The sequence below is a fragment of the Botryllus schlosseri genome, chromosome 6 (genome assembly GCF_051294905.1).
Source record: "Botryllus schlosseri isolate E-star chromosome 6, Bs_hap1, whole genome shotgun sequence".
Lineage (NCBI taxonomy): Eukaryota > Metazoa > Chordata > Ascidiacea > Stolidobranchia > Styelidae > Botryllus > Botryllus schlosseri.
The window spans coordinates 23716716-23737767 of record NC_137241.1 but is presented as its reverse complement, the minus strand read 5'-3'; the positions used below and the strand labels follow the sequence as shown (position 1 = coordinate 23737767).

The following is a 21052-nucleotide window of genomic DNA, read 5'->3' as shown; positions in this document are numbered from 1 at the left end:
ACCAAGGAGAGTATCTATTGCTGCAAATAGAAGGCACACAGAATTGTATTGACTATACTTTATAATGTGGTATCGCAGGAATAATAGTTTAAAAAAGATCTAAAGTCTATAATTTGGCGAAGCTTCCGTTGAGCTTGAATACAAAATGACGAAATGCAACAACAATCACTCAACTCTTGAATTATTGCACAACTACTCAAGAGGATGGATATTAGGTTTAGTATTATAACTGACAGATATACATATAGGTGTATAGGCGTATATGAGCACCTGCAGTGAATAGATTGAGTCTTCAACACGCAATGAAGATAACAACAATACGCATTTTTCAGCATACAGTATCATAACCACAATGACTTGAAAAGACACACAAAGTCACATAACTGAACTAGACAAAAAATAGCAGCAAATTCTTACAGTAAAACTTGATTTAATTCGAAAACATATCACACAGCCGACATCGGTTGTCAAGATATCTTCCCCTACATACCTTTGCACCAGTTTAATACGCACAACACAATCATGATTGAAACCAGCATCAATAAAACATCTGCGTACGTACACATTCATACTTTTCAGACAACGAGTTGACAACATACGAAAATAACAACAAAAAACTCAGCCTAGGAGTTAAAATACATGATTTTGTAGAATTAATATGTATCGCCGTATTTACTAATATTGCAGAAAGATGCGCAGCATTGTTGAAAACTTGAAAATATCTTGGTTTCGAGCTGTAATGAGATAAATACAAAATAATTGTGTTTTCAACATGAATTCAGCTTATCTTTCGATTCTCTTGAGCCCAAACCAGGCTTTGTAACATCACTCAACCCATCATATGACGGTTTAACATGCCCAAAACATCATTTTCAATCTACCGAAATACTCAGTTTTGAGTCGTATCCAAATCCAGGATGTGCTCAATCACTGGCTCCAATCGGGATCAACTACCGACACCGTGTTTTTCCAAAATTTGTTGAGTATCAAGTTCATTATATTGTAATAAAAGCGTGAGCACCTTGGCCATAGTCTTTTGCTCGCTGCCCATGATATATGAGAAAAGAATTCGTCGCAAGTACTCCAATTTATCTGGATCCGCGAGCGGCGTGGAAACGGACACTCTCGCCTCGAGTTTGTCAGCTAAAGATTTTGATTCTAGTTCCCTCTGTTGGCTTTCCGCGAGCACACTGTTAAGTTCCTTCAACTGCGACTTGAGATTTTGATTTTCTGCCTCCAGGTCTGTTTCTTGCAGTCTCTTTTCCGCGACCATTGCGCGATACATGGCTTTATCCACCTGGTCGGACATGTTCTTTTCCATCTCGTGCATTTCGGTCTCGTACTTCTGCTCGATGTCCTCAATCTGTTTTTCTTTCGATTGGATTTCCCGCTGCAAGAAAACCAACTCTTTACGGTGCTCAGCACGTTCCGAATCGTGCGACGCCGAATACTTTTGCGTTACTTTCTCTAGCTTCGCTTCGGCGGCTTGCTCGTTCTCGTGAATTTGAGTTTCGTACTCCATCATCAAGCGTTTCAATTTCTGCGACAGTTCCTCGTCTTTATCTTGCAGCCTCTTTTCAAAATCGGATTTCAACGATTCGAGTTTACGTTCTACTTCGACGTCTTGATCTTCGACGGCCGTTTTCGACAAGACGTCGACTTGCTTTTGTGTCGAGCTGATTTCACTTCGTAACGCCGCAATCTTCCGCTCGTATTCCTCGGTTTCTTCCTGCATCTGAATTTTTACGGATTCTCGATCTTTTTCCAATTTGTTATTTCGTTTCCTCGCCGCTTCCAATTGACCTGTGAGAGATGTTTCGCGTTCCGCGGCCTCCTGTTTCAGCCGATCCGTTTCACTGTCCTTACTCTGCAGCATGTCACTTAACGAGAGATTCTCGGACTTGAGTCGTTCCAGTTTTTCTTCGTACATACTTTGCGCCGCTTCAAAATCTTCTTTCAAGACGGACATTTTCACTTCGCTCTGCATTCTCTTGTCTTTCTCTTCCTGCAACGCAATATCGGCCCGGTCTTTTTCCTCGTCTATTTTCTTCTCGGCCTCTTCCAGTTTCTGCCTCGCCTCTTGCAGCACCTGTTCCAGGTGGTCTTTCACGTCCGACAACTGCTGCTGCGCTTCCTGATACCTCAAGTTTTCTTCCTCGAGCAGATTTTGAATTTTCAATTCCGATTCTTGACTTAATTTCGTTTCGTAAGCCTTTTTCTCGGCGGAAAACGATTCCTCGATAGTTTTCTTCTCCTCTCCGAGATCTACCATATTTTTCTTCAACTCCTCAATGCTCTCCTGCATTTTCGAAATTTTAGAATCTTTATCAGAGATTTCAGAGCTTTTCTCCTCGGTCAATCTGGAAATGCGATTTTCCAATTCGTTTTTGCTTTCTTCAAGTTCATCGATGAGTTTTATTTTATCATCCAACAGAAATTGGTATTGTGACTCTTTCGCAGCAGAATTTTCCAACGACTCAGAATTTAGAGCATCTAGTTTGTCTTCGAGTTCTTTTTTCTGATCCTCCAAGGATGATATACTCTTCAATTTCTCTTCAAGCTGATTCGTGAACGTTTTCTTGATCTGCGCAAGTCGAACTTCTGCTTTCTTCTTGAAATCGGTGACTTTCTTGTCACTTTCCTGTTCCAATCGGGATGTGGTCTCTTCGAGTTTTTGTTGACATTCCTGCCTAATCGAGTCCACTTCGGCGTTCATTTTTTTTTCCTTACTCGCAATCTCCTTACGAAGTGCCTCCAACGTGGATGCTAATTCTTCGTTTTGCGCAACGCTCAATTGTAAAGAAGAGCGTTTTTCTTGATCTGCCTTCCTCAACGATTCGTTTTCTTGCGAGACGCCCGACAGCTGCGTTCCAAATTCATTCACTTTCTCGTTCAGGACTAAGATCTCCTTTTCCTTTTCTTCTACCAACTGCTGCATGCTTTCAAGGAAATTCTGTATTTTTCCGCTTTCCTCGATGTGTTTTTTCTCTCTGCCCGAGACTTGGTTCAACGCCGCTTCCTGTTCTTGGATTTTGAGACTGAATTGATCCGCACTTTCTTTCGTGCTTGATAATTCAGATTTCAAACTCTCTATGGCGCCCTGCAATTCGCTGCATACCGATTCCTTATTTTCGAGCTCACGATTAAGGTCGGCGATCTTCGCGTTCAGTGTAGTTTCGGAAGATGACGCGTCACTTTGATATTGATCCAAAGATTTTTCGAGCTTGCTCTTTTGCAGTTCCACGTGGGAAAACTGCTTCCGCAAGGCTGTTAGCTCACTCTGTACTTGCTCCGAATCATTGACGCGTTTCGTCAGCTCTTCTATTTCAGTCACATAACCAGATTTCTCTTCATCGAGTTTCTGCATGACATCACATTGTGACGTAAGTTCCGATTTCGCAGACTTCAGATGCTGCTGTAGTTGCGCGATTTTCTGTTCCGCTTTACCTTTCAGTTCGGAATATTTTGTCTCCCATTCTTCGTTCAATTTCTCAACCACGGCAGCGTTCGAGCTGCTCGCTTCTGCAAGCCGACCGGATTGCTCGTTCAAGACTGATTCAAATTTAGCGATTTGAGCTTGCAAGTTTGTAATCTCCTGCGACGATTCATCCGAGGTAGCGCATTGCCTAGTTAGTTGAGCTCTCAGATTCTCCATTTCCAAATCTTTACTTCCAATCACGGACATGGCTTCTGTGAGCTCAGAATCTTTAGTGGACAACGTCTCTTCTGCCTTGGCCAAATTATCCGCAATATTGCTCTTCTCTTCGTTAATTTCATTCAAATTACCTTGGAGAGATTCGACCGTCTCAGTGATCTTCGAGATTTCATTCTGAGCATCCGCAAAATCATTTTGAGTCTTCTGCAGCTGTTTTGAAATCGATTGATTTTCGTCTACGACTTTAACTAGCGCGTTTTCCTTTTCCGTTAACACCAATTGCATATCCGTAATTTCTTTTTTCGCTTTTGCAAACGAGTCGAGCAGATTCCTGTTCTCGTCACGCAGTGTGGTTAGCTTTTCAGACATTTCCTCGCAAGACTTCTTCAGAGATACTTCCCTCGCCGACGCATCGGAAGATTGTCCCAATAACTTCAACTCCATGGCTTTTGCGGCAGACTCAATTTTTGTTTCAGCGTCAAGCATAAGTTGATTTTTAGTGGCTTCGAAACTAAGAGTCATATCTTTGACGACGACATCTTTTTCTTCCTCAAATTTACCCGTCAGGCGTGCTGTTATTTCATTGATTTCTGTTTCGTGTGATGCCGCTTGATCCGCTTTTTCTTTCGTCAAGGAATCTGTCAGAGATTTTTCGATAGAAACTTTTTCCTTCTCAAACGAATCTTTCGCACTTTCTATAGCGTGTTTGTGTTCGGCTTCAATTGTTTTGAGCTGCTCGTTTAACCACGCAATATTCTGTTCAAGTGACTTACATTTATCTTGTTCAGTGGAAAGATCAGCCTCGTTCTTTTTAACAACAGTTTCATGTTCAGCAACGACAGCTTTATATTTTTGCGCTAGTCCCTTTAGCCTGCCGCCAGCTTCCAGCAATTTTTGTTGACTAAGCTGGGCCGACTTTTCAGCATCCCCTTTCTCTTTCTCCAATTGTCCCAATTTCAATATGAAATTTTGTTTTTCAGTTTCAAATTCATCGGACTGAGTCGCAGACGCTCTGCTGTATCTTTCCTCAGTTTCAAGAATATGCTTTTTCATTGATGCCTCCCTTTCCTTCAGTTTGACCATACTGGTGTCAAGCTCCTTTTTGAGACGAGAATTCTCAGACTGCAACGAAACAAAATTCTCGTGAAGTTTTGCATAATCGGACTTTGAACTTTCACTTTTCTGAAGAATGTCAACCTCTTTCGCTTGGGATTCTTGCACTAGTTTTTGTTGTCGTTCGGAAAGTGACGATATTTCTGCATCTTTGGCTCTGACTTGTTCTTCAAGATCACGCTTCAAATTAGCTAACTCTCCTCGAACATTTTCCACCTCTTGTTTTGCATCATTCATCTCTTCATTTTTCTCACTTAATTTTGAATGCAAATCTGCTACTTCATTTTGAAGAGAAATTTTGTTCTGAGAGAGTGTAGTTAATTCCTTTTCCAACACACAGATTCTCTCCTCTCTGTCTTTTATCGCAGAGGTATTGCTGTCGACCGCATCCTGGAGTTTGGATTGGAACATGTCTTTTTCTGTTGCTAAATTCCCTTCCAGTTCCTCCAGTTTTTTAACCCAATGCGATTCCTTCGCAGCTAATTTATCTTCATACTTATTTTTTTGGATGGTGTATTTCTCTAAGAATTCTTTGGCTTTGGTTGACATATGATGGTCATGGTCCGTTTGCAAGTTTTGAAGCTCAATTTCCGCAGCTGCATCTCTACTGGTCAGATCTTCTTTCAACTGGGCTACTTCTTTCTCAAATTGCTCTACGGCATTTGTCTTTGCCTTTTCCAGCTCCAAAACCTTTTCTCTCACTGTTTTCAACTCTCCATTCAGTTGGTCAAGCATGCTTTGTGCTTCAGCATCCTGTTGGGAGACCGCCGCCATTTTTTTCAATTCTCTCTCTTCAATGGCAAGTCTCATTTGATTCTCTTTTTCTAACATTTCCCCTCTGAATTTGTTGGACTGTTCCTCTAGCGCCACCTGCTGTGACTTTGCTTGAGATTGAAGTTCATTTTGATGGTTTTTCTTCATGTTTTCGATGATCTCATTGAGCTTTAACCCGTCTGCTTTCAAATGAGATATTTCTGAAACAAACTGTTTTCTTTCACTGTCAAACTCCTCTTCGATCTTATTTAATCGAGACTCAAATTCAACAGTTAGATTCTTTATTTTCGCAGTGACTTCCAAGTTAGCAGACTCGGCATTTTTACCCGACATCAATGCGTTTTGCAGCTCTTCATTCAGTTTTGCAACATTGGCTTCTTTTTCATTTTTGATGTCATCGAGTTCATGCTTGATACTCTTGAGCTGACCATTGACATTTTCCAATTCGGAGTCTTTGCCTTCCAATATCTCATGCATCTGTCGTTTCGCTTCTGCAACTGCCGTTTGCTTGTCTTCTTCGATTTGTTCAATAACATTCTTGGCTTCTCGCAATTGCTTTATCAATTTCGATTTTTCCGTCACATTCGATGTTTTACTCTGTTCCATTTCTTCTAGTCGCTCGTTCAATTGATCCTGCAAAGCATCAGCTTGGCTTTTGAATCCTTGACAAGTTTCTTTGGCAAACTTCAATTGCTCTTCCAACTGTCTGATTCTCTTCTGCGATTCTGCATCGTGAATTTCTGGAGGTTTTTCATTTTGTTCTTCCGATGTAGTGGAATCACCTTTTAGAATAGCTATTTGGGTCTGTTGAACTTGAATTACTTGTTCCTTCTCCTCGAGAGACACTCGAAACTCTTCCTCCAGATGCATTTTTGCTTTCAAGTCTAAGGCGGCTTGTTCTTTGAGTTCTTGAATCCGTCGTAGATTCTTATCTTGTGTCTGCTGCATCACTGCGTGCAGCTTCTCTCGTGCTTTTTCTGAGTCTCGATGGTTACTCGACAGTTCAGAATACTTTTCACGATATTTGTGTAGGTTCCGTTCCAGTCTCATCACTTTAGCAAGCAACTGCTCCTTTGGAATGGCACTCAGATCAATACTGTGCTGATGAGTGGCACTATCTTCGGCATCAGATACAGAATCTATGCGAGAACGGTCTATAGTTCGAGGACCAGTCGATACATCAGATTTAGAATTATCAGTCTGTTGACTAGTTAAATTAGTTCGCATTTCATCCACCAAGGAGGAGATAGATTCTTTGCTTTCCGACAATCCTTTTGTCATTTGATCTTTGAGGGGGGTCAGGAATTCTAGTCTTTTAAAAAATGGTACTTTTCTCTCCCCTGTTGACATATCTGATGCACTAGATTGTTGTCCACCTTCATTCTTCGGCGCACTCTGTGGTGACTGTTGCTGATTCAAATCTATTGCCGAAGAATTGTCGCCGCTTGCATTCTTTGCGATTGCATGAGATTGCACCAATTTACCCTGTCCCTGTCTAGATGTCCTATTTCCTCCAGTCGGGGTAGAATTTGGTGCTTCTTTGGTAGGTTTCGAAGTAGGCGTCCGCACTTTTTGGTCACTGGCGACCTTCTGTTTCAGATTTTTAAACATATTTGTACAGATAAGCACTAATTTCTCAGCAATACATCGGCATACGTGGGAATTCCAGTAGCCTCATCACAACCAATACAAGAAACAAAACTCAGTCAGTCGTAACATCTCCTGACTATTTGTTATCGTCACAATCCGAATATTCGGTTGATGATTACTCGATAATTCATATCCGGCAATGTCAGCAACACTCACAAATTTGTTTGGATACAACCCTAATTAGTTGTACGGATATCCATCGAAAACGACGTGTGAAACTACTAATGCATTATATATATGTCGTTGAGTACTTTGATCACTTGGCCAGTATCCCTCAAAGAAAGTATGGCCTTGGCCACTCGAGAAAATCACGTCACCGCACGCTTGGCTAGTTGAGTTGCTTCGATCTGCTGCGCTGCAACTGCAATATTGTGGAAGTGTTTCGGTATGTGCTGCGTAAGTAGTTATAGAGCGACTCGTATATCCGTCATTCCAATTAAGAAATGATTTATTCTAGACAGATATAGCATTATAATATCAGTAGCTGCTTCATTTCCGTAATGTTCAAGGTTCGAATTCGATACAAGCTTGATTACAATGAAAAAGCGAAGGGATTAGGAGCGGAGACGCACGCATTCTGCTGAGTACCATGAGAACACTCCTGGTCACATTAACCCAGTGATTCTTGACTGGACTTCCCAGAGCCTGTCAGGGGCTCGGCTGGTGGTCAATACACACACTCAACTCGTGGATATGTTTCGTAATGACACAATTAATTTTTTGCATAGCCACCGCCACCAGTATAGTAATCTATTAAAGCCTGAACTAATGTGGTCGATTTTTTGCGATTCAGCAAGAATTGAGGGATTAGCGTAAGGGTTTCCTAGGTTATTAAAGGTTAAGAACCACTGTTCGGGAGCATATGTGCTGGGTACTCGTACTGGACTCTCTATATTACTATATATCAGAGGTCTCAAACACGCGGGCCGCATGCGGCCTGCCAGAGCATATTGTGCGGCCCGCGACGACATTTTAGATTTTTATCAATTTTACAATGTATAAGTGTCACATATCAGTTCAGGTTATATAGTGAAATACTCTCTTAAATTGCTCCGAAAGCCTTAAACTATTCATTAAACTTCACTATCACATCAATTGCAAACGCTATACCACGCAGTGGAAGATTCACTATTTCGCCACATTTCCAATTCATGATGACAAAACCTGACCCTTAGACGATTCGTGACTGAAATTTGTGAGTTGGACTTAGACACGACCTTTCTTAGAATTACTCAGACTCGGGCTAACTCGATGGCAAAATGAAAATGAGTTGAGTGGACTTGGAGTGACTCGGAATGCCGTGAATTTGTTAAAACCATGGACGCAACAAACTAATCGATTATCAGGGGTATGGTAATAGATCAGAAGGTCGCAGCTTCGTATTTCGCTAACTAATCAAGTTGTTATGGCAACCATTGGCAATCTGTTAGTTACTTCTTTGGTCGCTAAACCATGGTATTAAGGCCACTCAAAGGTACCGAGTACCGTAGTGGTACGCTTCAACGATGTAACAGCAATGGGCCGTTTGGCGTTCCGACATTTCAATCATAGGACACATTCATTAATATCTTTATATTATATTTATATTTTTTCTGCTCCTATATTTGAAGATATTTGGCCATGAGATTAATAGCCTACTTATCAGAAGTATACCCGAATCCTGGATTGGAATTACAATGTTCAACTTAAAAATGTTTTGATATCCGATCAGTCTCTATTATCAATCTGTTAAATTCAAAATATTCATATTAGCTGAAAAATAATAACCTGATGTCTTTTATGATGACATCAAACATTTGTCCGCCCATATGGTGTCTGTATCTTATAATTAATATATATATATCAAGTACAACAACAACTCTATTCAAATAGTTATAAATGTGATGATTCTTTTCGTGCCAGGCCTAAATTGATACTAGAGTACATAACATTTTGACGATGTGCGTTTACTGACAGTCTGCTGGATCGGCTCACTTTCAATAGGACAATTCATTCCCGCAAAATAAGGCCTACTTGGAAAGACATAGAATACCTCTATAAATACTGCGGCCCGCGGCATCGTCAAAACTGAAAAACTGGCCCGCGATCATATTTGAGTTTGAGACCTCTGCTATATATACATTGAAACATAGGCTACAAGGTACGACAACACCAACCTTCATCCAGGACTCCAGCCATCTGGAATTTTGAACATAATAATGTTATGAATGACATGAGTGGAAGGCTTTATTCGAGTTGATGCCAGAATTCTGCGGGATTGAGAAAATTCTGGTACTCATTTGTTTAATTACAGTATAAAGTTGAAGTTGGCAGCAGTGGTTTCTCAAATCATTAATTATAGATACACGGGATATAGGCCTATGTAATTGGTGTTACATATAGTACCAGTTGGCTTTATGACCTGATGGTCGTATCGCTGGCCACCATTGCACCGCAATACTTCCTTGCATCTGGAAATGAAACTTCTGTCTGTCTGCGATTTTTGATATCGCTCCCCACAATTCCTCCTCACAAGTCACAATTATATTAATTCACTACTCAAATGACAGTGTTCACTCGCCTTCTTTGCAGCTTAGTCAATAGATTGCATCTATTTTGACCGAGCTTATAGAGAACACCTTTGCAATGACTGACGAATTCGACGAACAATTGGGTAAAGTGTGTTGCGGGACACCTTGGGGTAGTTGGTATCAAACGCTAGAGGATATTGTCATTGTTGTTAATGTTGAAAAGGGTACCAGAGGCAAGGACGTCCAAATAAAAATCGAGCCCCATCATCTATCCTGTTCTGTCAAGGGGAAGGAAGTCTTTTCTGGCCGTTTGAAACGTTCCGTGTTGATTGATGATTCAACTTGGAGTATCGAAGATCAAATCATTATCAGAATATTACTAGTTAAAAGTAGCAAAAGCGTCTTTTGGGAATCGCTACTGGAAAACGGTGTGTATGCGCTCGACCCAGTGACAAAGAGCCAGATGCAGAAGAATCTGACAAGGGAAAGATTCGAAAGAGAGAATCCCGGCTTCGACTTCAGCAATGCGGAAATATCAGGGTACAATCAAGAGGGACAGATCCTCGACCTCCGAAGAGAGTACTGATGTTAGGACATCCGGATTTATACCACGAAGTGATTTCAAGTTTGAAAAGATTCTACCTGCAAATAGTACAGATCTGCAGCAGTCTATTCGTGTCTCATTCGAACCTTCTACAAGCATTGAACACAATTCTGTATCACTTTTGCTTGATGAATGTGCAGATTTTTTGTATCAGTCTTCACATTCACGTTGCCTCTCGAGGGCGGAAATAGTCCTTGATAGGGCATGGGAAAAACTAAATTCTTTTCACTGGAAAGATGTACCTGTGCGATGGCAAAAGATTTATTCTTTTGCTTGTATGTTCAAAGCGTGCAGTTTGGGTGCGGATGTCAAAAGTACCGAAGACCTCAAGGAGATATGCCGAGTCTGTGATATGGGACTGTTGATGGGATTTGATATCATGGATGGAGTGCTACACAATATAATAGCTATGTGTAAACCGCCTATTTGCAAAGTCACTATGGCATGCCATCGGAACGATGATACGTCACTCAATGAAGAAAAACTTACACACATTTCAAAATTGTCAGCACCATCCATGGAGGTATTTACTGAAAAAATGAAACTGGGATCGCCGTTCATTGTCAAAAATTGCATGGATCACTGGCCGGCTATGGGGCTCTGGAGTTTCGAATACCTTAATGAAATCGCAGGCCATCGAGTTGTTCCTGTTGAGTTGGGTGCAAAATATACTGATGACACCTGGGGTCAGAATTTGATGACAATATCGAATTTTATCCAAAATTACATTATGGCGCGAGAGTCTAAACCAAAGGCATACCTTGCCCAGCATAGACTTTTTGATCAGATTCCTGCACTTAGGAACGATATTTACGTCCCTGACTATTGTTCTATTTCAAAATTGGAGGATTGCAATCCCGAAACAGACACGGAGATCAACGCCTGGTTCGGCCCTAGGGGTACTGTATCCCCATGCCACTATGACATTAAACACAACTTGTTGGCGCAGGTGGTTGGGAAAAAATATGTGCGTTTGTATGGCAGGAATTGCGACTATGGACTTTACCCGCGCGATGGAATGATGAATAACACCTCAGCCGTAGATGTAGAGTATGCCGACAGTGAACGATTTCCTCTGTTCTCCGAAATGGATAAAATATATAGGGAAGAGTGTATATTGCAACCTGGGGAAATGCTATACATACCTCCAAAATATTGGCATTATGTGAGATCATTGGATGAGAGCTTTTCTGTTAGTTTTTGGTGGGTCTAGCACTCGTTCTGATCAAACACTTCTCCGATGTGTAATTGGTAGGCTTAACACACCCCACATTATAATGACACATTATTGGTTTTGTTGATTTGTTAGGAGTGGAACAATATAATTATCACCCTGATCTAAAACGTCTGCTTTTAAAAAGCTAGTGGTACATAGCCCACATAGTCAACATGCAATTGCCTTGAATATCCCGGGTGCTTCATAAAATATGGATATGATGCAATGCATATTTGATATCAATACTACTTGAAAGCTGCCATACTTGCATTTACATTTTCTGATTATTTTTTAGACACCGTATGTGCCGAATGCATTTCACTATTCTGACAGCTATTTCTTCTATTTGCATCCATGCTGATTGAATTGTTACTTTTGCCGTTACTTTTGCCAGCTTAGCACGTGCTAACAATTGCAGTTTCTGAACAGCACAGAAGAAGAATGTTCAAATATTATACATTTTATTCAACTGTTTAATTCCTTTGCCAGTCTGGAAAGACACTACAAAGCAAGAGAATGTAATTAGGAGTAGCAGACATGAGACACAGCACAGTGTACACACAAAGCATCAATTCTATAACGAACCAAGTTTCAAGGTTCAATCGAACAACATCGAGAACGAAAAAAAAACTGATTTAGGGTCCTGACAGCAGCAAATCAATAATCTGCTGCTTGTTGGTGAAATGACTCTACTGGGAATTGTTACTGTACCAAAACTTAACTTACCATTGTGCAAGTCACGCCTACGCATATTAGGGAGGCATGTCAAATGCTTATTGGCGAAGGGGAGGGGACAATGTGGTACTTCACCACCTCTTTCATAGTTTGATAGTAATAATTCAGTGTAGAGAATGTAGCAAAACATGCTCAAGTAAGATCACATTCAACCCCAAACTACGAATTTTCATATCAAGACAGTAGCTGATCAATGTGATATTGGAACAAATATTGTGAGGCATATTATAGGGACTGCGCAGTAGTAGTACTCTTCGAATTGTAGTAAGAGTGGCTCCTGTACAGATGACATGGCTTCTTGCATGATCACGGGTCATGATAGCATTTGAATAGGAATGAAGGCACATTTCACCACGAATCCTGCCAAGTTTGTCTCCCTGCCTGTTGCATTTGCTTAGTATATCTTTTCGTACTCCTCCGCTGCTGTGGCTTCGCTGAATAAACTGTTTTCCCAGTCTGTCGTTCGTAATCTTGTAGAAGTACATCCCGACGCAAATCGTTCGAGGCCCGCGCCCCTTGCAATCTCCGTAAAAATGCGAGGTTCTCCTGTTCGATACGTTGTTGATCTCGAATTCGATTAGTCGCTGAGTGGTAGAGTCTTCCTTGGCTGGGACGCTGCCTGAGATGTGGAACATTTGAGAAAAGATACTGGAGCCCTGCTTTGTTACGGTATGTCTAATCACGTAATATATGGCTCCCAGGCCAGTCGCGATTTCACCCACGAAAATAACATAAATATGAGCTCTATGAAAATTGTTGCCTTGCCTTAAACTGGAAACACATGCGTCATTTTTATATGAAGGACTACAGCTAATGTCGGCTACATAAGTGCTCAATGAAGGTTAACGTATTGTGTGTTTGTGATGCAGGCAACATATTGCCAAAAGCGAGACCTGTAGGAATGATGCAAATGAACTACTATTGGTTAAAAAAATATTTTCAGGCAGGAGAAAAAACACTTCTGTAGCTACTAACACAGGCCAGTTTTGACATCAGATTTTAGGAAGTTCTCCCACTGTTTACTATTCATACTCCTCTTGGGAATATTTTGAAAGATTGGTTCTCAACTGGGGTTCCACGAAACCTCTAAATTTGCATAATGACTTACTTTGTATTCTAAATTGGGTAAATCGTAACATTTTGGATTTGAAGTTGTCAGTCTCAGCCATATATGTTGCGACTGACAGACTGACAAATAAAAGGTGTCGTTGGAAGCGTTAATATTACATTGGCCACCACACCAGCATCTTTGTAGAAATGGATTTTCAAAACTCGTATATCAAATCGAAGGCGCAGATTTTCAAGACACGACCGTGCATATTCTACCAAATTTCTAGATACAGATATGATGTTACTTTATAGAACAGTGGTTTTGTTGCTATTTATCACTAGCCTACAGTTAATATTTGTAGAACGCAGATGGCGGTTGCACGATAATTGAGCTAAATTTTAACTATAACTTGACGTTGAGAACCACTGATCTAGAGAATCTTACAACATAAATTATTCCATGTATATAGTGTTATTTGCAGTAAAAATGAATGGTGGCAATTTATCATTTCAATACACCACAAGACTGCGGTATAATGAAGGATAGGAAGGTGTCGAAACAACTTGGAGTAGTCTTCGAAATCAGACACCCACCTGGCCGAGTATTACAGTTCGAGAACAATTACACTTGTCTTCTTGAATATGCTACCACATTGTAGGCCTACTACTGACCTTGTGCCCATAGCAGTTGCTGGTCTTCTATTCCTTGCAGAACTCGAAGTCGAGCGACACGAAGAAAAGGATCGCACACTTGAAGCGCTGGAAGGTCTCTTCGAGCTGTTGCACTGCTGAGCAATGCGTCGACACAATCTCTCATTTTCAATCTCAATATCTCGTGCTCGATTTCTTGAAAACGATTTATTGCTGTTGCGTGTGTGTCGAATGTGAGGAAAGCTCTTCTGATAGTCTTGAGACAAGGACTTCCTTCTCTTTTCTTCTTGCTCCATCTCCAATACAACTTCCAACAGTTGACTTATGTCCATCGAATTTTGTGCGGCAACATCCAATAGTCTTCGGCGATGATGTCGTGTTGAAGTGTCCATTCTATGGTGCAATTCATCATAGTTGACTTTTTTCTTTCGTGACACTTTTCGATGCTTCCGTTTGTCGTCATCTCGTTCACTGCCGCTAATAGAATTACTGTCGCTAGTGCAATCCAGATCGTCAATGGACAATGTTTCAGCTTTGGATCTTCTTGCTCGAGGAAAATCCGCAGTGGCTTTAATTGATTTTGATGCTTTGGTGTTTTTGCTCGAACTCATTTTACGAGATCCATTAACGCTTTTTATAGAGTTTTTACGTTTGGGAGACGAATCCGAAGATGGAAGAGGAGAAACATCGGTTACGGAGGTACTGCCAGAATCATCACTATTATAGGATTGTTCTTCTGATGGCAGGTGAACTTTCAACTTCTGCAATTTACTGGAACCATTTTGATTGACAATGTGCGGGTTTGCAAAACTCTCTTCATCATCAGAGATGACACCGATAGGTGCAGATGATTTCTTTTTATCGTTCTCAAAACCTTGTCTCACGGGCTTACGTGAAGAACCTTTTTTTGCGTCAGAATCAGAATCGAAGAAGTCATCTGAGCTGGAGCTAGATGACTCTGACATCATTCATAAAATAGGTAGCAGTTATCTGTCAAGAAATTCGCGAAAATCAGGACTATGTGGTCGGTTAATGTAGCTATTCTTTCTTATCGTTCTGGGCTTTTAACATTAGATCAATTTTTCTATCTCACGAGCAATGTTCCCTCTAAGCTGCGTACGTGCGCAAATGCGCACTGCTGACACCTGACACGGTCTCTGCGTACAGAAAATATAAGTTGCGCACAAAAAATCCGAAGTGCTGACCTTTTTTTAGTCGTTACGCACTGTTGTCCAAGGGTCTGCACAGTGAGTTGGTGAGTGTGCGCAGAGTCGTCGAAAATTAGAGGGAACATTGCTCACGATTCATTTCCGTTATAGCGTTGACAATGATGACGTTTTAAAGATTGTAAAATGAAGCAATTACCGTCCTGATCGTACTTTATCAGGTACACGTCCGTGTACGCCTTTGGATTTTGGTAGAGCTCAAGGAAGGAAGGTAGCCAGTTTACATTTGCTTGCACAACCAAGGCGCTTTCCTTTGACGCCGAGATGCGAAAGAAACGTTGGATTATCGAGTCAGCACCATCCTGCCCACCCTATCCTGAAGCGCTGGTGAATTCTCTGGTCTATGGATGACCAAGAACTTTAATGCTCTACCATCATTACGCTCAAGACTCAAGCTATTAAAGCGGGCCACCCTTTTCCAACCAAAATTTCTAAATGTTAATTAGAAATGCACCACGCTTGCGTTAGAGCTTGACGTTAAGTCACCTTCCTATCTCTACATTTTATGCCAATCTTGTCGTGTTTTAAATTGATAGCAATTCTGAATAAACCAACTACGGACATCACAATACAGCGTATAGGCTACACACAGCTAAAGCGTTAACACGACCATCGAATCCAAGTACTCTCGAAGAGAATGGAGCTAGCCAAGAACATTGCCCCCAGTGGATGGAAAATCATAACAAACAGTTGCTAGGTAAGCGTGAGTACTGACTACTGTGTATAGTGGCCGTTGGATGGGATCGAAAATGGTAAATGCTTGCTGAAAAGGAGTGGGCGGAGTATTACAACAGATCTTGCATTGTCACCACAGTACGTTGATGTAGCTGTCGATGCATTGTTCCTTTATTACAATTTGCTATACTTTTGGGCTCATGCCCGCCTCAAAAGCCACAACTCACCAGCATATCATCAATATTCTCAGCCTGTAATGCAAAAGTATATAGACAACTGATCGCATGTAATGGCCGTGGGTTTTCTTCGATTATTGCGCACAGTGGTCGTTCAGCTGATATAGCTAATTATTATGCGACCACGCATAGGCGTATCCGTGACACGGTTGTAATGACTCCAGTCACAATTTTCGCATGACTGGAGTCTTTTCCTAGAACATGGAAATGACTCGATTCGACTAGCGCCATCTAACCAATGATATAAATATCATTAGATCATATATATCATTGCATCTAACTGACTATCATCACTATTGTTGTAGTCAATTCAATTTATTGCTAACAATTTCATCATTTCTATACACCACAAGACTGCGATACAATGAAATATAGGAAGGCGTCGAAACGACTTGTAGTAGACTAGTCTTCGAAATCAGATACCCACCTGACCAAGGCGATATAAAAAAGGAGACATGCACCCACTGGCGTAGCAGCCACCTGGCGCTTCTGGCTCTGCGCCAGGGGCGGCAGGCTCAAAGGGGGCGGCAAAATGAGGCTTCGCCAGCCGGCTAAAAGCAGCGTAATTGGTAGTCCTATAGTTGGCATCCCGCGAGTTAAATTTAATCAAACTGGTCTCAGTCGAAAGCTAGTGTTGGGCTGATTCCGAAAAAACGAATTAACAAGTTAACATGGCAATGGAACCACTCCGAAATAGCCGTCATGGCCGGTTGTTCCTAACAATCGCAACACGACGACGAATTGGCCATGATAATGCAAATTATATCGAGCGATTATTCGGAACTACGCCGATTTTCAGACTAGCATTTAAATTGTATTTCCGGAATCAGGCCACCAATAGCTTTCGATTAAGATCAGTATTGTTAAATTTGAGCGCTCGGAGGGCCTTGCCAACTATAGGATGACCAAGACCAATTATGCTGCTTTTAGCTGGCTCAGCAGTAGGCTTGTCTGCTTATTCAAGTGTGAGAACTAAGTTGCGCATCTATTCGTAGGTTAGTGGTCTATACTCTGGGTTACGATTTGGTACAGCAGACCGAGATAGCTGTGAAGGTAAACCATCAGTCCTAGGAATTGCTCAAGTTGGTAATAATTGTCAGATTGACAGAATGTGCTTAAATTTATACAAGTGTTAATTAAGACTCGAAAATAAAACGTGTCAAAGAGAGTGGAGCTTTCTTTAGAAAGAAAAAAAAGCAAGACAAGCAGAAATACAGAAGCAGATTTAAACTTGAAGCTGAAGCTAGGTTTACCGGCATACACCACTTAAATCAGGGGTCACCAACACGCGGGCCACATGCGGCCCGCGAGGTCATAATTTGCGGCCCGCGACTTGATTTGGGATTTTGTAAGAAAGCTAGGAAAACCATTTCGAAATGATGAAATTGACTACAGTTTCAACATATTGTTGTTGTTGTTTCGAAATAAGCTATTCTTCTGTTCCCAGCATCACTATTCGTCACTAGCTAAAACGGCTTTTGCGATGGCAACAGCATTCCATCGAGGGAGAAAAATCAGCTAATATGAATGGGCTGGGCATATTGCCTTGACGTGCTATGGCCTAAACATTGCCAAGACCGAGACGCTTAGAAAACTGCATAGCGCGCAGTGGTTCTCAGACTTGGGGGCACGCCCCTCTTGTCGGGGCGTGAAAGCATCTGAAGGGAACGCGGAGCTGCGGTCAACTGAGATTTTTTTTGCACTAGGCGCGATTTGCATCAAATTCGTAATTTTGGTATAATCCGGAATTAATATTATAGAATTCTCTTATCATCAGTCATAACCTTCCATGCCATCAAACTATCCGTTGGGATTGCTAGCATTTTGGTTGCATTTTGTGATATGACCATAAGGGGGGAGCGAAATTTGTCAGTATCATAAAGGGGGGCGTGTCTAAAAAAAGTTTGAGAAGCACTGTCTTCCTCACAAGATCGAGCTTTACGCGGAGATGTCCTTGCAACTAGTAACGCATCTCGTCCAGTCCCAATATCGATTGCTTAGTCGCTGAAAAGCGTTTCCAGGTATCGTGCACAGCTCAGAGTTCAAAATAAAAGTGAATTGGTGATGATGATTTTTTTTTATTTGTATTCCTTTAATAAAATATTACTTCTTTTGCGGTCACTATGCCCATCGCCTATGTTATGTAGCACGGCGTTGTACTGACGGAGATTTTTAAAACGTGGTTGTCTAGTTTATATCGATATTGGATTCTTGCGGCCCGCGGCCGGTACGAAATTTGAAATGCGGCCCGCGACCCATTTTGAGTTGGCGACCCCTGACTTAAATGATATGTTTGGATTTTTAATCCCCAGGCGCTGCTGCAAAGCGAAAGTCCCAATTTATTCACCAGCGCTTTTAAAAGCACCCATGACGACGAGGTGGACTTTTTGGAGTTAGCTGCGGAAATTGACAGATTTAAGACGTTGGTGCGGAGCAGTGAAACCACGTTTGATCGTATAGTGCAACAGCGTTTGATGTTTTACAGTGGTTAGTTAATGCAAAGCTACTTGATTCGACACCGTATTTATGCTCGTGTCTGTAACTTTATCTGACCATTGGTGTTTCAATTGCGAGCTGTGAGAGGAGCTTCTCAAAGCTCAAACTGATTAGGTCGTATTTACGTTCTGCAATGAATGATGATCGCCTATCAGCTCTATCCAATCTGTCTATAGAAAGAGACTACGTTCAATAACTTGAATTTGAGGATAGTATCGCTGATTTTGTTTCGGCGAAAGCCCGAAATGTTATGTTTCAATTCGACTATTGATTTTCTATTTGCACAACATTATTATTATTATGAATTCAAGGCACTTCAATGACGCTTGTTAGGCCTTGCGCATCACGACATGGAAATTATACAGTTCAGTGTCAATGTCATTTTAAGTATCGTTGATATTTGCGTCTTTCTTCAAGCGCTTCGCGATCGTTTCACTATTCACTCTTCATTTCACTCTCCCATGCATTCAACTTCTGGTCTCGCATGCCGACTTTGTGCAGCGTGGCATATTGTGTTTCTGGGTCTTTTCAAGAAACTGTTAGTACAGCGGGATCAGCGATGAAGAGCCCAGATAAACCTCCGACACATAGAAACTAGCTTGAACATGGGTTCGGACTAACCACCATTGGTGCCGCAGCGCAGTTGATTTACACACTGCGCCACTCGCCTCCCCTATGTGCACAATACATTCGTTCGCTATTTCTTGTCTTTATTATTTTTGGCCTTATTAACGTTGAGACGGTCGCTGAAACGCGGCGTATTATTTGTAATTATCTTTATTGACAAGATTGGTTGAACAGGAATCTATGTCGAAATTTGCTGCGGTATACTTAGGGGGGCGGCATTTTAATCGAGAGCCAGGGGCGGCAACACATGCTGCTACGCCAGTGCATGCACCCTGAATGAAAAGTGAAAGAAGATATTGTAAAATAACAGGTGACAAAAAGGGGGCATGTTTCGGAATACGAGATCGATATGTCAGGTCGTGGTCTGGTAAACACGTAAACTATAAAGAGGGTTACCATATTTGGGAATCGGGAAAAGAGGACACTTTTTCGAAATTTTCAGACTCAGAATACTGGTTGGATTAAAATCCGGAGAAAATGGTAAATTTTTCACGACAAGGTGGTTAGTTGAGGAGGGTTGGTGCGATGACATGCAAAATAAGGTCAGCCGCGACATGCAAAATATGGTCGGTCACATGCAAAATAAGGTCAGTCGCAACATGCAAAATTAGGTCAGTCGGCGCATAAATCCAAACTATACTTCAATTACAAATCCAACTCTTTTTCTTATGAAAAAGGATCATCATCATCATTGATTTTTTAGCAATTTTATCAGTTCAATACACCACAAAAAATGCGATACAATGAAACGACAGGAAGATGTCGAAGCGACTAGGAGTAGTCTATGGAACCAGACGTCCACCTTGGCCTAGGCCAGACCTGGGCAAAGTGCGGCCTGCGAAGCTTTTCTGTCAGGCCCGCGAAAGGTTGCTTGGAATTCAAAACATAAAACGTGTTTTTTGAATGACTAAAACCATGGGCTGTAGGCTATCAAAAGAACAGGAAATTCGTATACTTTGAAGCCTGTTCATTAATATGCCAACATTTCGTGGCCTACGTACGAACGTACCTGACATGCGTGATCCAGATTCAAAATAAAGGCAATGTGGCAAAGTAAGAGTAGCAATTGAAGTCACAAGAAATCACTCGCCATTGTTACATTACGCATTATTAGGTATATTTCAATTTGTTACGTGATATGTTTCCAAATCCCAATTCGTAAAACAAGTCGATCAGTACTCGCGATTGCTATATGACTCATCATATCTATACCCCATAAGGGATTAACGAGCATGCCAAAAAAAGAAAGCCGAAAACTGAAATTCAAGAAGATTTTGGTTTAGAATTTAAAGCACTAAATATTCCCATAGTGGAGTGAGGGCTAAACCCGTCCTTGCAGTTTTTGCCGAACAGTCGTCGAGATTAAGGATTTTAATTATAGTCGGTCTTATGACAAAAATACGAAACACTCGGTCAAGGGAGGGCGAGGTTCAGAAAAACTGCAAGCTTCGCTCAACATAAAAGCTTTATAAGCTGCTGCACACTGCACGGAAGGCAGTGATCAAGGAAATAAGCTTTGAACTGCATATAGGGTACATTTCAGTGCAGCGGCTCTCGAACTGGGGGACGTGAAAGTATCAGAAGGGTGGCACGAAGTCGAGTTTATTGAAAAAATAATTTGCGCCCTGCGCGATATACCCCTCCAGCTTGTAGTTTTCACTCGGCCCGCCAAAGTATTAGTTTTTCTCATTTGGCCCGCGGAGTAGAACAATTGCCCACCCCTTGCCTAGGCGATGTAAAGAGGAGGCATGCACACTGAATGAAAGTAAAGAAGATAGTATAAAAAACAGAAAGCGACAAGAAATAGGGCGGGATGTCATGGGAAGCGAGATCG

General features: G+C 41.4%; 3 protein-coding genes across 4 annotated transcripts; 1 reads left to right on the top strand and 2 right to left on the bottom strand.

Moving 5' to 3' along the window:
* Positions 1–17: 17 nt before the first annotated feature.
* Positions 18–7280, bottom strand: LOC145440392 (uncharacterized). 2 transcript variants are annotated; one of them, XM_080317993.1, is made up of 2 exons: positions 3899–7280; positions 18–3856 (listed from the first exon to the last, which is right to left on the bottom strand). In XM_080317993.1, exons 1-2 carry the CDS (start codon positions 7151–7153, stop codon positions 947–949), a joined length of 6165 nt encoding a protein of 2054 aa, XP_080174119.1. In that variant the 5' UTR covers positions 7154–7280; the 3' UTR covers positions 18–946. The 2 variants fall into 2 exon arrangements, with proteins under 2 accessions (XP_080174119.1, XP_080174118.1); XM_080317992.1 differs by having other exon boundaries at positions 18–7280.
* A 2306-nt stretch (positions 7281–9586) lies between these two features.
* Positions 9587–10460, top strand: LOC145440441 (nudC domain-containing protein 2-like). Its single transcript, XM_080318052.1, has one exon. It carries the CDS (start codon positions 9818–9820, stop codon positions 10286–10288), a length of 471 nt encoding a protein of 156 aa, XP_080174178.1. The 5' UTR covers positions 9587–9817; the 3' UTR covers positions 10289–10460.
* Positions 10461–11966: 1506 nt separating this feature from the next.
* LOC145440423 (uncharacterized) lies at positions 11967–15014 on the bottom strand. Its single transcript, XM_080318031.1, has 2 exons — positions 13980–15014; positions 11967–12876 (listed from the first exon to the last, which is right to left on the bottom strand). Exons 1-2 carry the CDS (start codon positions 14924–14926, stop codon positions 12606–12608), a joined length of 1218 nt encoding a protein of 405 aa, XP_080174157.1. The 5' UTR covers positions 14927–15014; the 3' UTR covers positions 11967–12605.
* Between the last annotated feature and the right edge of the window lie 6038 nt (positions 15015–21052).

Bases quoted from the DNA above. Each gene is read 5' to 3' on its own strand.
- LOC145440392 (XM_080317992.1), bottom strand. From the start codon at position 7,153: ATGTTTAAAAATCTGAAACAGAAGGTCGCCAGTGACCAAAAAGTGCGG.
- LOC145440441 (XM_080318052.1), top strand. From the start codon at position 9,818: ATGACTGACGAATTCGACGAACAATTGGGTAAAGTGTGTTGCGGGACA.
- LOC145440423 (XM_080318031.1), bottom strand. From the start codon at position 14,926: ATGATGTCAGAGTCATCTAGCTCCAGCTCAGATGACTTCTTCGATTCT. The intron at 12,877-13,979 runs GTCAGTAGTAGG...TCCACATCTCAG, and splicing joins GCAACTGCTATGGGCACAAG to GCAGCGTCCCAGCCAAGGAA.